Below are 16,909 nucleotides of genomic sequence, written 5' to 3'. Positions count from 1 at the left end.
ATGTCCATGTATAGAGTCTTCTCTTGTGTTGTTGGAAGAGGGTGTTTGCTATGACCAGTGAGGTCTCTTGGCAAAACTCTATTAGCCTTTGCCCTGCTTCATTCTGTACTCCAAGGCTAAATTTGCCTGTTACTCCAGGTATTTCTTGACTTCCTATTTTTGCATTCCAGTCCATTATAATGAAAAGGACATCTTTTTTGAGTGTTAGTTCTAAAAGGTCTTGTAGGTCTTCATAGAACCATTCAACTTCAACTTCTTCAGCATTCCTGGTTGGGGCATGGACTTGGATTATCGTGATGTTGAATGACTTGCCTTGGAAATGAACAGAGATCATTTTGTTGTTTCTGAGATTTAAGCACTGCACTAAATTCAAAAAGGTCATATCCAAATGCCTACTATTAACTTTCACAAATTATGAGATTTTGATCAAATTACTGATCTTTTAGAACATATTTTCTTCTTCTGCAAAATAGTTACAGATATTTTCAACCCTAGCTGTCTTTGATTTTGTTTTATATATAGTGATGCAGGAGAAGAATGGTTACTAAGTATACAAGTGGCTGAAGCTTCAGGGTTATGTGGGTGATTTGGACAGCTCCAGCCCAGTTCTACCTGACTTAACAAGGGTGGAGCTTGTAGATGAGAATCATCGCAGACCCCTTCTACTGATCTCATTGCTGTTTCTGTTGTGACCTACTAATAGATCAGCTCCTATTGGAATGATTTTCAAGGCTATAGATGGTATTATTATAATAACAGTGAAAGTGAGTCAAAGTGAAAGTTGCTCAGTCATGTCCAATTCTTTGTAACCCCCATGGGCTATAAAGTCCATGGAATTCTCCAGGCCAGAATACTAGAGTGGGTAGCCTTTCTCTTTTCCAGGGGATCTTCCCAATCCAGGGATTGAACCCAGGTCTCCTGCATTGCAGCTGGATTCTACACCAGCTGAGCCACAAGGGAAGCATTCTCAGCACTATGGTATTTTCAACACTAGAATTTTAATAAATGACCACTGAAATGCTCCAAAGCATCAATGATCTAGTAAAAGGTGGTTACAAATGCAAAAGAAATATTGGAATGTTTAATATTCATTAAACACAGAATCTTTCATATTTAACCTATGTTCTTAATACATGGAGTCTTTAATATTTAGCCAATGTTCTTACACTTTATTTTTGTTGATGTTCAGTTACTAAGCTGTGTCCAGCTCTTTGCAACAGTAGCATGCCAGGCTCCTCTGTCTTCCACTATCTCCCAGAGTTGCTCAAATTCACATCCATGGAGTCCATGCTGCATTCAATCATCTCATCCTCTGCCTCCAACTTCTCCTTTTGCCTTCAATCTTTCTCAGCATCAGAGTCTTTTCCAGTGAGTTGACTCTTCACATCACGTGGCCAAAGTGTTGGAATTTGAACTTCAGCAACAGTCCTTCCAGTGAATGTTCAGGGTTGATTTCTTTTAGGGTTGACTGGTTTGGTCTCCTTACAGTCCAAGAGACTCTCTCAAGAGTCACTTCCAGCACCACAGTTTGAAAGCATCGACTCTTTGGTGCTCAGCCCTCTTTATGATCCAACTTTCATAACTGTACATGACGACTAGAAGAACACAGCTTTCACTATGTGGGTGTTAGTTCGCAAAGTGATCTCTTTTAGGAACACAAAATTATGGGAAAATTTGCCAGAGATTTTCTGACCATACCTGAAATGTTGAACATAATAAACTTAGTACTTAAATTTGCATTATAACTTATCCAAGTCTTATGTTGATACAGAAGCATCTTTCATGGAATCTTAAAGAAGGACCAGGTTTTAGGAATTATCTTGTCTCATCATTTATTCTTCATAAATGGGCTTAACAAGATTTTCTCATTCCCCTTATGCCCCATCTTTAAAAAAAACTGACAGTAGATTTTCTGCTAGGGTTATGAAATAATACAGCTATGATGTATCTAGATATATATAGTAGAAACTTTGCTATTGAGGAAGCACCATAGATCACCTATATCATTTGTTATTTACAGCAGATCTCTGTTAAGCTTCTATTACTGATGCGCTAGGCATGGGGAATACAACTCAGTTCTTACCCTCTATTAACTTACAGTAAAATTAATACTGTTTTAGTAGCAAAAAAAAAAAGTCCTATTTGTCCTAGGACCTACTACGAATGACAGCATTTCAATGTAACATTCTTGCAAATCCTGCAAGGTGATTATTCCAGTTCTCATTTTTACAAATGAGAAAGTGGGCTTGGAGAAGTTATGCTGAACTGCTCAGAATCAGAGAGCTAGCTAAGCGCCAGAGCTGGACACAGGCACTGATCAGTCTGGTTCCAAGTTCTGTGCATTTTTCCATGAATCCACAGAGTATAATTTGCTTTGATCACAATCACACACAATCCCCTCTCAGCCAGCTATGACAGCCTGACAGGTTTATTTTCGAAGGTTCAACCCAATGATTATGGAGGGAAGGAAGCCCGTTCTTGAGCTGTAAAGAGGTGCTGGTGAAAAGAGGTTATCCAGCTGTGAAATGGGGATTCAGAGCTTGTTTGCTTGGTTTATTCCTGCTTAACTGTGTGTGCACCAATGTTCATCACAGTGTTTTGAGTATCTTCAATGAGTTACAATAACATGGATTTTTCTGTCTCTTTTTCAGGTATGGAAAAATCGTATCCACAAAGGCAATCCTGGACAAAAACACAAATCAATGCAAAGGTATGTATCAGGACATCTGTAAGTGAGCTCACACTTGTGTGTTCCACTGATGCCTCCTGCCAGGCAAGGCCTGGGCGTCAGCTGCATGAGGATCCCTGTGTACAGTATACGGCAAACTGTTTATAATGATGCCTGGACTTTGATGAGTTGAGTTTCTAGTAACATTGCTCATTAATTTTTTTTTTCATTAACAAACAAAATGAAAATCACAAATCAGAAAAAGTATCAAATTGCTTCAGCGTAAGGCTAAATTACCTCCTAACAACTCTGGGTTGTCTGATTTGAATGATATCATCAGTGATGCAAATTGATTTCCTATATAAAAATGAAGAACTCTGGGGAAAACTTTCCATGCCAAACACATTTTCATTTATCTGTTGTTTAAGGCTTTAGCTACATTGTTTGACTAGGAATGGATTTACTGGTGGGCCCATTGTGTCTAAGCCTCAGCTGTAAGCATCTCACGGAATCTCAGAATTTGTATCATATCAAGGCTTTTTCCTTTTCCTGGAAATATTTCTGAAGTTATTTGACTATATCTGTGGCTCATGTATTTTTCATGTCTGGGAATCCATACTCTTTTAAGGGTGGCATTCATTTATTCATGAAATCTAAATGGTCTGTCTTGCTTGACTCAGTTTTTACTGGAAAGTTGGAATGCTTCTTGTAATGTGTTATTTGCTGTTTTTTTTAATCCAGTCATTTTTATAACACCAACATCAAGAAATATGTTGGATACAAGGTCATTCTAAACATTGCCCCTGTTTCTCATACAAACGCAATGTATACAAATTTGGGGGACATTTAAATACTGCAGGTATATCCTGGCTTAATTGGAGAATGGTCAGATTCAATTTGTCAGTTAAAGAAAAAGTGTCATTCCTTTTCTCCTATAAACTCACAAATGCCCTGGGAATTTAGCTACTACAAGACAAAAAGTGGTAAGACAACATTTCTATCATCTAATAGCTCAATTTCTAGTTGAAAATGAAACTACCAAGAAAACCAAGAAACTAATCTTAATGTATGTGTTAGGGTCCATAAGCCTAATATCTAAGAGAGTATAGCAGAGATGGCCACAATACAGGAATCCACAAACTATGGTGAGAGGAGAATATGAGGATTCCCTTTTGGACAATGACGTTTGAAAAGGCAAAGTGAATGGGCATGGAAAGGTTGATGTTCAGGAGGAAGAATTTCAGAATGTAATTGAGCAGACTCACATACCAGAAATAGAAAAATGCCCCAGTAAGGGTATCATTAGAAGGAAGGAAGGGGTCAGGATTTTGGAGGCATTTTTAGAGTTATACTGACTGTTTTGAGCTTAATGCTCTACATAACTGTTGCTTTTTTTTTTTTTTTTTGAGCAGAAATGATATGATTTTATCTTGAGTTCTAGCTATTTTGCCAAAGCAAATGAAACCGAGTTACAAGGGGGAGGAAACAAGAGGCAGAGAGAAAACAAGGCAGATTTGAAATACAGAGATGACCAGGAAAATGAGGAAGGTCCTCCAGGCACTGGTAGAGAAACGGAAAGGGAGGCACCGTGAGTTTTCAAAGGTAGAATTAGATATTTGCTATGAAGGTGAAAGGACATGGGCAATGAAATTCACATATTGAACTGTTGTGACTGGGGAGGAGGGCTGTGTCAACGACTGAGGCAGGAAGTCCAAAAGGAGTATGAGTGAGTCTTGGGGAGAAGTGCTGAGTTTATGTATCAGATGCCCTGATCTAGAGGTCCTGGGGTAGCATCCCTGAGGGAGAGGTCAAGCCAGAGCTACAAGGAAGCTCAGAGTTGCTATGGTTACCATAACCAAGGGAGGACATAATGACACCAAAGGATCCTGGCAGGGGAGGGGATGGAGTTGGGGGCATGATGTAGGCAGCTAGAAACTGAACCTTGGATGATGTATATGTACAGAGTTGGGCCACGATTATGAGTAACTCTTCACTGTCATCCTGTGAGAAGCATGTGTGTGTGAGAAGCATTAGACTGTTAATTATATTGCTTCCAGACATGCCTGACTGACTGATCCCAAAGTCTTTGGGGTAAAAATATTTATAGGAACAGGCTTCCCTGGTGGTTCAACAGTAAAGAAGCCATCTGCAGTGCAGGAGCTGCAAGAGACATGGGTTCGATCCCTGGGTCAGGAAGATCCCCTGGAGGATAGCATGGCAACCCACTCCAGTATTCCTACCTGAAGAACCCCATGGACAGAGGAGCCTGGCAGGCTACAGCCTATGCGGTCAGAAAAGAGGCGGACACTACTGAAGCAACTTAGCACACATGCACTTGTCTATAAGAACAATCAGAGAACATTGAGGCACCCACCTCAGGCAGTCAGTTATATTCATTGAGCCCCTCTCAGAAAGGCAGATGCTTCACAGACAAGTGAGTGCTGCAAAACACAGTGGATCCCATGACATGTCTGAACCATGGAGTGATCTATATGAGGGGACCCTCCATGAGGCAAAGGTTTGCTCAAGAGTGCAGGCATCTCTTGTCAGCGTACAATACTGGGGACAACAAAAGCATTGATTGTTAACCTGGAAAAACTGTATTCTTGTACTGTAATAACAAGCTTTGAAGAGGAAGAGGATGTAGCTGAAATGGACTGTCAGAGTTTCCATATGCAGTTATCTCTTAATTGTGGAGTTCTTGATCTGGACAAATGCTATGGGTATCCTTCTCTGAACTCCTAAGACTCCTATCCACATTATCCTCTAACTGCTTATTTAATTGCCTTTGTCTCTCTCCAAAGAGACCTTTTTAGTCAATGAAGACAGGACCTGTGTAATCTAGAAAATTTTATCTTCAGAGCAGGGAATTGCAAGGGAATGTGTCATTGTCTATTGGAAATAATTGAAAAAAATACTAGAACATGGCTCTGTTTTAATGTCAACTTTCTGTGTGTGTTTTATAATATACATATCAGTAAAATTTTGCAAATGCTTGTTTTAAACACATAAATATATAAATATTGAGTTTACTATTGCATATTTTTATTCATAAGCATATGGATGTAAAAAGTAGTTTTGGAGAGTACTTGTCTCAAACATAAGAAACGCTGATAAATTTGGAAGGAGAAAATGGGGGAAGGAAAGGAGAGGAGAAAGGGAGGAACCACCTGGGGACATCACTGGAGGAAGGGTAGGTAAGGCTGATTTTATGAGAGGTAGATCTTTTGTCTTGAGGCTCATGTGAAAAAGTTGGGGGCATCATGTAGTCTAAGACTCCAGGGGCCTTTTCTGGCCTCAGTGTTTTGAGCCTGTAGATGGCGGTGATAGCCAAAACTCAACTTTCACCAAGGACATGGTGGGGGCAGGGGGTAGCCTAAAACTAAACCTTAGTTACAGAGAGGTACTACTGCCACTTCCATGTTTGGAGAAAAATACTACTTTAATGATATTTTTGAGTCATATTTAGAGTATTTTGTTTTTCAGAAAAATGGCCCCTAAAATCGTTACAGATAGATAGAAACTCCTTAAAATTGGAAGTGAGAGTGCAATTGCATTTATGGAAAATGATTTATAGTTGTTGATGTGTGCAAGCAAGTTGCTGAAGTAGGGAGGAAGGTCACTGTGACATGTAAGGAGTTGATGGGACCAGACCCCAGAGCAGCACTGAAGTATTGATTTAAATAGCCAAGAATTGGAGCAGGTGTAATGTTGGGAAGATGGACTGATCCTAAAAGTATTTGTGGAGAAATAATAGGAAAGATACCAAGAGTTTGAAGACCATCAGGGACATGAAGGCGTGTTGGTTATAAACTGTTGTCATGTGAGATTCCAGTTGGAGATTTGAGGTAGGAGGGAAGCCATTTAGAGTTAGGAGCAACAAGGACTCCCCACTTAGACATCCAATGAGAGAAGCAGTGGTAGGGGGAAAACACATTTGGAAGGGCTACAAAGGCCCTGTGTCCCCAGGATGAATTAGTTGATGATTGGAAAGATACAAGTCAAAGCAATTTATAGTGCTAGTTTACATCCACTCACGTTGCAGACATAAGTTGCAGGCCCTCCGGTGCTGGATGCTGTGAAACTGATTCACCCCTTCTTTATCTGTTGTGCTCAGTCACGCAGCCATGTCTGACTCTTTGCTACACTATGGACTGTAGCCTGCCAGGCTCCTCTGTCCAAGAGGTTTTTCAGGCAACAATATCAGGGTGGGTTAGGACCATGCTAACTTGGTAGCGTCTTTTAAAAAATCAATATGAAAGAGCAATCAGAGATGTACTATAATGTTAGTGATTCTAGTTAGATGTCCAAAATATTGTATTCAGACATATTTTTAAACGTGTTTTATATGCTGATGCTTCAGTTCAGTTCAGTCACTCAGTTGTGTCCGACTCTTTGCGACCCCATGAATTGTATCACGCCAGACCTCCCTTTCCATCACCAACTCCCAGAGTTCACTCAAACTCACGTCCATCGAGTCAGTGATGCCATCCAGCCATCTCATCCTCTGTCATCCCCTTTTCCTCCTGCCCCCAGTCCCTCCCAGCATCAGGGTCTTTTCCAATGAGTCAACTCTTCGCATGAGGTGGCCAAAGTACTGGAGTTTCAGCTTTAGCATCATTCCTTCCAAAGAACACCCAGGGCTGATCTCCTTCAGAATGGGCTGGTTGGATCTCCTTGCAGTCCAAGAGACTCTCAAGAGTCTTCTCCAACACCACAGTTCAAAAGCATCAGTTCTTCAGTGCTCAGCTTTCTTCACAGATGCTTAGCGCCTCTTTGTTCTCTCTATGAGAGCAAGTATAGGAAAACTCTGATTCTACTGTTTGGAGCATCTATTACTGTTCTATGGCCATTGTTGAGAACTAAACTATGGCACACCATGGGATTGTTTATTGAAAGTGAAAGTGAAGTCACTCAGTCGTGTCCGACTCTTTGCGACCCGTGGACTCTAGCCCACCAAGCTCCTCCATCCATGGGATTCTCCAGGCAAGAATACTGGAATGGGTTGCCATTTCCTTCTCTAGGGGACCTTCCCGACCCAGGGATCAAACCCAGGTCTCCCACATTGCAGGCAGACGCTTTAACTTCTGCACCACCAGGGAAGCCTGGGATTGTTTATTAAAGGAAGTTAAATGACTATGGAAGAATGTAAAATCATGTGTGTGGTAAATATGGGGCTATGAAATATTTGCTCATGGTTGGGCTTCCCCAGTGGCTCAGCACTAAAGAATCTGTCTGCAATATAGGAGACGCAGGAGATGTAGGTTTAATTCCTGTTGGGAGGATACCCTGGAGCAGGGCATGGCAACCCACTCCAGTGTTCTTGCCAGGAAAATCCCACTGACAGAGAACCCTGGTGGACTACAGCCCATAGGGTTGGTTGCAAAGAATCAGACATGACTGAAGTGACTGAGCATGGCATGGCATATTGCTCATGGTTATGTCTGGAGTGGCGCCAGAATGCCTGGTGTGAACACTGCCCACTTTGTAGCCTTGTGACCTGTGGTCAGTCTTTCAACTCTGCTGGGTGCCTCAGTTCCCCCATCTATAAAATCATAACAATAATAAGGCCTGCATTGATAATCAAATGGGCTTTCCTTGTGACTCAGCTGGTAAAGAGTCCGCCTGCAATGCGGGAGACCTGGGTTTGATTCCTGGGTTGGGAAGATCCCCTGGAGAAGGGAAAGGCTACCCACTCCAGTATTCTGGCCTGGAGAATTCCATGGACTATATGGGACATGGAGTTGGACATGACCAAGCAACTTCCACTTTTCACTTTGATAATCAAATGAGTTAATACATGGATAATGTTCAACAATACCTCATATTGACTGTTTCCATAAAACACTGTGAATGTTAGGCAAAAAAGTTTGTATTAAGGTCATAAATTATTATTAACTTTACAACACTTCTCCAAATGTGTTTGTCTTTTCAGGCACAAACAAAAACAAACAAAAAAACTAAGCAAAGACAGATCTTGGAAAAATTAAAGTGGTTTCAATTATATTTCCAATATTGTGACTCTTTCTGTGATTTCTGGGTAGCATGTAACTATGCTTGTTTATTTTTGCAAAATAACGTTAGCTAAGAATAACTGAATACAGACAGGATGTTACTCTCTGCTTCTTTAGTGAGAAGGTAAAAGAGAGTTCTTCTTGACCACTGCTTTCTTAAGGAAAGACATCGACAGGTGTCTGAGGTGACTTTTTAATTTAGTTAATTACTGTTATTGTTTTCACTTTTGGCTCTGATGGGTGTTCATTGTGGGATGCAGGCATTCTGCAGTTGCAGTATGAGGTGGCTTCTCCTGTTGAGGCTGCAGACTCAGCAGTTGCTCTGTGGCACTGGGATCTTGTTCACTGACCAGGGCTTGAACCTGTGTCCTCTGCACTGCAAGGCAGATTCTTAACCACTGGACCACCAGGGAAGTCCTGGGGTGGCTTTTTAAAACAAATCACTAAGGGCCTTGAGCCTGTCATTCGAAAATGAAAATTGGATTTGGTCTTCTTGGAGACACTTGCTTTTGAATCATTTGCAATGTGGCCTCCCGACTCAGGCTATGCAATCAAAACCAAGTATTATGAAGACAGGATTTATTGATTTTGTTTTTAAAGATATGATATGAATTCAGTTTTTCATGAGCTGATGAAAGCAAGGTATGAGATGGTGCATGCTCCAGTTTCCTTAGAGGTGAAAAGAAAAGGCATCAGAATTAATTTTGAGATAATAAACCAATTTTAGGTACTTCCTGTATCTTAGCATCCGAAAGAAAGGTTGTTGTTCCCTTCCACGTTGCATCACCCCCCACCCAGATCCTCTAAGTCCGTAAGGTAGGCAGGCCCAGATAAACACACTCACTCTATTCTGGAAGGGGTCTCGGGGAACTCTTTCAACATAGCCTCTCATGTTCAGGATTTTTCTTTCTTGGGTGGTGGCTGCGGCAGCTTTCATTCTGTATAGTATGGCAGCATAAAACGAAACAGTCACCAGCAGGCCCAAATGACCAGAAATTGATGAAGAAAGCAGGCCGCGGCTCCAGATGGAGAGTAATGAGAAACAGACCACAGTTCATTCAGCCTCTCAAACACCCGGACCCAGTAAGAGCTATTGTACAAGTCACGGAGATATGCATGGCTTTGTTTTCTTTTTTTTGTTGTTTTTCCCATGTGTTTTCCTCCCGGGTCCAGTGTATTTGCTAATTTAAAAAAGTCAAGGGAAATGAAAGGAAAGAAGCCATTGAAAACAAGGTGTAAATCTTCCATGAATTGACTTGTCTCTGCCTTTTCCTGCTTTTTAAGTTTGGCTTCCTCTATACCACCCCCCACCCCCGCCAGCCATTTTTTTCCTGACAGGCTATGTGTTTAGAGCAGAGGGAATGAGTAATGGATATTCCATAGAAAGTTTCCATGCTTAATAGCCAAAGGATATAAGAGCCGGGAGAGTGTGCCAAGCATACCGACTTCTAAGAGCTTGAAATACTCCCTTCTTGTCTTTGTTGTCACAGGCTGGTTGAATTATATTTATGGAAGATTATGTTGCCTTTACCATTTCATTGGACCCCTAAAATCAAAGTTGAAGACAATAATCCAAAAGTTCTGAAATCATCCATGAAGTTTATTCATTCTTTATTAAATGAAACCATAAATTGTTATTCTTCTCTAAAAGGAATGATTCTGCATACTCGCTTCATTTGTACAGAGAGGGATAGAACCCACCTAGATTGTTTCTGGGAGGGGTGTGAATAAATCCATTTAGCAGTTAGAGATTCACAACTGTGTTACCTGCTTTTTGAAAGAATTTCTGGGGACTTCTCTGGCAGCCCAGTGGTTAAGACTTCATCCTCCAATGCAGGGGTGTGGGTTCAATTCCTGGTCAAGGTGCTAAGATCCCCCATGCCTTATGGCCAAAAAGTCAAAACATAAAACAGAAGCAATATTGTAACAAATTCAATAAAGGCTTAAAAAATGATCCACATAGAAAAATCTTTAAAAATGTTGAAAAAATTTTAAAAAATGTATATAAAAATATTTCTGGGTAACTAAGTAGGAGGTGGTGTACATGAACAAAGTTGGAATTAATCCATTTTATTTATTATTTAATTTTCTCCCTCACTTACTGATGGGGAGTATCTATATAGCAAGTGGGAAAAGTGTAGGAGATTTGTATTACACCCCATGAACCTGGATTGGGGAATAAATGCTCTATTTTGTTATATTTTTGTGTAGCCTTGGTCTCAGGCAGCCTTAGCCTGCCTGGAGTGGGGTTTTGGTTCCCAGCCAGAGATTCAGTCCAGGTCATGGATATGAGAATGCTGAATCCTAGCCACTAGACCAGTGGTCAGTGACAAGGCCCTGACTCTTTGACTTTGTAGGAAAGAATTCCCACAAAGATGGAAAGTAGTGACGCAAATAAAGTATTTATTAGACAGAAAAAAAAACAAAAAAACAAACAAACACGAGTATGGTACATGTATATAGACACGCATGTCTATCCAGTCTCCCTGGGCAGATTCAGAGGGTCTGCGCCCTTGCCATGGTTTAAATTACTTTTATGGGGCATTTCTTTCAGTTTTCCTTTTGATTTGCCTGGTTGAAAGTCCATATTTGGTACATCCCAGGATTCTCCCATGTGTGTGCACGCATCTTTTAGCCAAAATGGATACTACCACAGAGGCCTCTTAGAATCGCTCCCCTTTGACCAAGGAGCCTCCTGTGCGTGCCATCGGGAAGGTCTCCTGATTGCTAGAATGAGAAATATGTGGTTTGGGCAAGGTCCATCCTCCACTCTTAATTGTCCTGCTATTCTCCTTTTGGAGCTTCTGTCCATGGGGAATGACTCTCCAATCACTTTACTTGGGTTGGGGGTGAGCGGGCATTTACCTCCTACCTCAGTCTTTGCAGGGTATGCAGTAGCCCCTACTGAGGGACCAGTCCTAGTAAGTGACACTGACTCATGCCTGGGTGGAACGTGTATGTGTGAGTAGAACCATTTGATTTCTGGAAAAGAGCATACCTACTTCAGGCTGGTCCACCAGGAAACTTAACAAGTAAAGGAAGAAGCTCAATGCTGTGCGAAGCCTCTTTTCTAGTACCTGCTGTTTCAAATTCAGTGCAAAGTAAAGTAAATGCTGTGAAATTTATGAGTCTGAGGAATTACATCTTGAGAGTCACAGGCTCCTTCCTTGGGGTGGCACCACAGTCTCTAGAGCAAGGAGCCCAAAAAGCAAAGTGACTTGAAAAATACATTTATTTCATTTTCAAATATGGGGATTAGGTTACCAAAAAAAAGATGTAAATGCTCCTATTTAGACACCGCATTTCTCATTTCCCTTTGGGATGTGAAGTATGTGATTTTTTCCCCCTGCACTTCTTTTGTGAATTTTACTCTCATCTAGTCCAGTATTAATTTTACAGCCAGGCACAGGTGCTCAATATATAAACATATATTGGCTTCCTTTGGTATTGATATTGAGTTTGGTTTTCATTTCCAAAAAAGTTAGTGTAGGAACTTTGGTAATTTCAGTCAGCGTTTTCCTATTGGTCCCTTTTTATCAATATGGGAAATTTTTATCCTGGGCTTCTTTTGAGACAATTCCAATGTTTATCGTTTTATAGCCAGACTTAAGACACAACGCTACTTTGAGGGTAAATGGTCGCTATGTGTTGTTTCCCGCTTAGCCAGAGAACTGAAGCTAAAGACATTTCTCCTGTCAAAGATCATCCTTCCAGGGGACTTCCCTCGTGGTCCAGTGGTTAAGATTCCAGGCTTTCAATGCAGGGACCATGGGCTCCATCCCTGGTCGAGGAACTAAGATCCTGTATGCCACCCTGTGACCCAAAAAGGCTAAAGATTCCAAACTTGCTACTCTCAGTTCAGTATATTCAGTATTTTAGAGGGTCCTTTTATGGAAATGATGGTGATGTGATGGTGCTGTGTTAACTTTGAGAAGTCTTTGAGATAAATGTAAGGCAAAATATCTACTCATGTTCTAGAAGTCATACAACTGCACATTTTTCTTGAAGAGTCTTATAGCTCTATGTTTACTCAGTATTTGCTTATAATTACATGATTATATATATTAGGCAAAAGAAATCTCTCAACTGACATTAATAGGTAACGTTGCTGTTTTGAAGTACAAATTTGTATTTGATATCATTTAATATCCTTAGCCTATCTCCCTATCTGTTTTGCATATGAAGAAATTATTTTATTGGAAAAATATGAATAATTTGCATGCAGTTTAAAATGGCTTAAAAATAAAATGGTAGCCTATATTGGAAAGGAATTTGAAAAACAATAGATACATGTATATGTATAACTGAATCTGCTGGCTGAAACTAACAAAACACTGTTAATCTCCTATACGCCAACATAAAATAAAAATCAGGAGTTTCCCTGGTGGTCCAGTGGCTAAGACCATGCTGCCAATGCAGGGAGCCTAGGTTCGATCCCTGGTCAGGGAATCAGATCCCATTTGCCGCAACTAAGAGTTTGCATGCTGCAATTAAAGATTTTGTGTGCTGCAACTAAACCTCAGCACAGCCACATAAATAATAAAATACACACATACATAGATAAAATAAAAATTAAGAAGTAAAATGGTAGAGTTACTTTGCTTTCAGCCATAATCTGAACATGACTGTTACAAACCCACATCTTACGATTTCACAGAAATCTTTTTGTTCAGATATCCTGTTTGTTCTCCTGCTCCTGTCTTTCAGTTTCCGGGGTTTAGAGTTTGATGTATGTTGAGAGATATAGAAAATGCTCATTCTTCTTACCTCTGCTAGTGTGTTGATGATTTCCTCTATAATTCACCTTCCCAGGAAGTCCTCAGTAGACTCTCCCCATTCTGTTCACATACTTTACAAGCCCACTTCCTCTGAGCACCATCTGTGAGCAAAGATATTATACCCCTTTATCTCTTGGGCTTTTGTGATTAGTGGGTATCTTCATCTAGATTATAAACTCCTCAGGCTTCTTGTGGACCTTACTTTCTATTGCCGAAGGGTTGATGAAATGGGACAGTTCAGAGTGGTCTTAGATTCCAGGGGCTTTATCTTTCTCTCTGGGAGCCTTTGATATCACATTAATGGAAGTAATGTACATGGTTGAGTATGTATTCCACAGGCCTGTAAAGATGCCGAGGGTACCAGAGACATAACATACACACACCCCCCAGTTACTCTTTAAAGTGAAAGTGAAGTCACTCAGTCGTGTCAGACTCTGCGACCCCATGGACTGTAGCCTACCAGGCTCCTGCATCCATGGGATTTTCCAGGCCAAAATACTGGAGTGGGTAGCCTGCTCCTTCTCCAGGGGATCTTCCCAACCCAGGGATCGAACCCAGGTCTCCTGCATTGCAGGTAGATTCTTTACCAGCTGAGCCACAAGGAGGGTTATTTATACCCATGGTTTGTAATGTATCTGGCAGTTCTACAAGATAGATTTTTCTGTGACCTTGGACTTGGATTGTTTTCTCATCGAACCATATTGTCAAGAGTGCTTACTTATCTCACATTAATGCAATTCTGCGTACTTTTGAACTGTTCAAGGAATGTGTGTTTCATGAACTGACATGTGTTTATTGAGACTGGCATTTTTAAATTTTATTTTTTAATTAATTTAAGTGTGGTTGATTTACAATGTTGTGTTAATTTCTGCTGTATATTACAATGACTCAGTTATACATACATGCATATACATATATATTTCTTATTATATTCTTTTCCATTGGAGTTTATCCCAGGATATTGAATTTAGTTCCCTGTGCTACACAGTAGGACCTGGTTGTTTATCCACGAGACTGGCTTTGTTTATAGTAAAAAGTGTCAGTACTTAAAGGACTTTTTTTCATACGTTTTGGTGATGGCTATACGATAGCCCCCAGGATTTTTCAAGGCCTATAAACCTGATGTCTTTGAGGGAAAGTGCATTCCATCACAGTGGCAGGTGGTGGAATTCATTCTCAGTTGGTAGGTTCCGAAAGGGAAAAAAAGTGTGCCTTTGTTCACCCTTTGCCATGACGTTCACTCTGTAGCATGGTTTTACAGGTTAAGAGGTAAAGGCGAAAAGCTAAAGATTCTTGCTTCCTTAGCTTCCTTAGCTTTGAAACCGTAGTAAAGGCATAAAGTAAAAGCATAGCTAGTTTATGGGATGGTGAACAGTCATTTGATTTGATGCTTGCCATTGTTCTTATTGACTTAATGGTTATTCATGTCTTTCTTAAAATAGCTATTTTTCCTTTTCTTCAGTAAAGGAATGAGAACTCTGGAGTAGTAAAGAGAAAAATCCGTGCACATGACTGAAAAAAGTACTGAACTATAAAAACTGAAATTGAATTCGAAGGATGAATGTATCATTTGTTATGATTCTGTAAGTGGCTGTAAGTGGGCTCACATGTCTCTTTATCCATAAAATATTGGTGATATAAGGTCTCTGTTTCATAGGATCATTGTAAAAACCAGCTTGGTTTCCCCTGTGTGTTTTGAAATAGAAAATAGCAAGGTTTGCAATTAATTTGTACTACTTCTCTTAGAAAATGGCAGTTTAATTGCTAGGCTTCTGAATAGACCTACTGGTCATTAAGCTGACATTAGCCCTGGGTTGGAAGAAACCTGCATTCATGAAGCGTCTATGGGATACCTTGTCTGTGCCGCTTTTGAAGATACAATTTCTCTCATGAAGAAATAACAAAACGCTTAAGCTGCAGATATAACAGCTGTTCACATCCTCGGGGCTTGTCCACTCTGGGAAAAGAAGGAGCTGAAACAAAAGATTTTAGAGAAGCCAGTGCTAAAAACCAAACTAGGCTTTGGGCTTAAAGTTGATGTGAAAAATAATGATGTTTGAGATTGTACTAAATGAAACCAAGTGGCAAAATTCCAGGAGACATATTCACCCACATTTTTAACCCCTTATTACTCAAAGGTTCTCATGAAATGTTTTTGAGTAATAAGGGGTTAAAAACTAGAAAAATCTTTAATATCATATATACAATATAAAAATTATGGCTAGTACTATATTCTTCATGGAGAAGCAAGTGATGAAATTAAGAACAATTTGACTATGGAAAGCTATTTGAATTTTATTTTTTAAATAGAAATTACATTATTTAAGGTGAACAGCATGGTGATACAATATGCATGAATTCTGTGAAGTGACTACTATAGTTAAGCTAATTAATGTGTTACGTCATAGAGTTGTTCAGCCACTCAGTTGTGTCTGACTCTTGGCGACCCCCCGGACTGTAGCACCTCAGGCTTTCCTGTTCTTCACCATATCCTAGAGTTTGCTCAAACTTATGTCCATAGAGTTACTGTGTGTGTGTGTGTATGTGTGTGTGTGTGTGTGTGTGTGTGTGTGTGTGTGTGTGAGAAAGAGAGAGAGAGAGATGAGGGCACTTGAAACCCACTCTGTTAGCACATTTTCAAGATCCAGTTCTGCAGGATAAACTATTTTCATCATGCCTCCCATGAGATCTCTAGACACGGTCAGCTTACAAAGCAACAGTTTTGAACCCTTAAACCAGCTTCTCCTCATTCCGCCCGCATTTCTACTCTCTGTTTCTGTATATTTGATTTTTAAGTTCCATATGTAAGTGATATGATGCAGCATTTGTCTTTCTGTGAACGACTTATTTCATTTAGCATAACGTTCATTCATCCATGTGGTTACAAATGGCAGGATCTCCTTTCTTAAGGCTGAATAGTATTTTGTTGTATACACACACACACACATATGTATATATACACATATATATATATATATATATATACACACACACACACACACCATATTTTCTTTGTTCATCTGTTGACAGACACTTAGGTTGTTTGCATGTCTTGGCTGTTGTGAATAATACTGCAGTTAACAGGGAGTGCAGGTATATCTTTGAGGTACTGATTTCTTTTCCTTCAGGTGACTACCCAGAAGAGGCATTGCTGGGTTATATGGTGTTTTTCTTTCTAGGTTTTTGAGGAACTTCCATGCTGTTTTTCCAGGCTGGTGGCACCAATTTACATTCCCATTAACAGTGCGTGAGGGTTCCCTTTTGTCTACATACTTGTCAGCATTTGGTATCTTTTTTGATAATATTTATCCTAACAGATGGCGCTTTCCGCTTGACACTAGTGGTAAAGAACCAACCTGCCAAGCAGGAGACATAAGAGACTCAAGTTTGATCCCTGGGTTGGGAAGATCCCTGGAGGAGGGTATGGCAACCCACTCCAGCATTCTTGC

General features: G+C 40.3%; 1 protein-coding gene across 1 annotated transcript in view; it reads left to right on the top strand.

Annotated features, from left to right (window-relative positions):
• RBMS3 (RNA binding motif single stranded interacting protein 3) overlaps positions 1-16,909 on the top strand; it is a 620,879-nt gene that overhangs the window by 77,114 nt on the left and 526,856 nt on the right. The window contains exon 3 of the mRNA XM_052644461.1: positions 2,652-2,710. Coding sequence (XP_052500421.1) covers positions 2,652-2,710 — 59 coding nt within the window. The remainder of the gene's footprint in view (positions 1-2,651; positions 2,711-16,909) is intronic.

Source organism: Budorcas taxicolor, chromosome 1 (genome assembly GCF_023091745.1).
Source record: "Budorcas taxicolor isolate Tak-1 chromosome 1, Takin1.1, whole genome shotgun sequence".
Classification (NCBI taxonomy): Eukaryota; Metazoa; Chordata; class Mammalia; order Artiodactyla; family Bovidae; genus Budorcas; species Budorcas taxicolor.
Note: the sequence above shows the minus strand (reverse complement) of the source record. Positions and strands in the feature narration are given on the sequence as shown.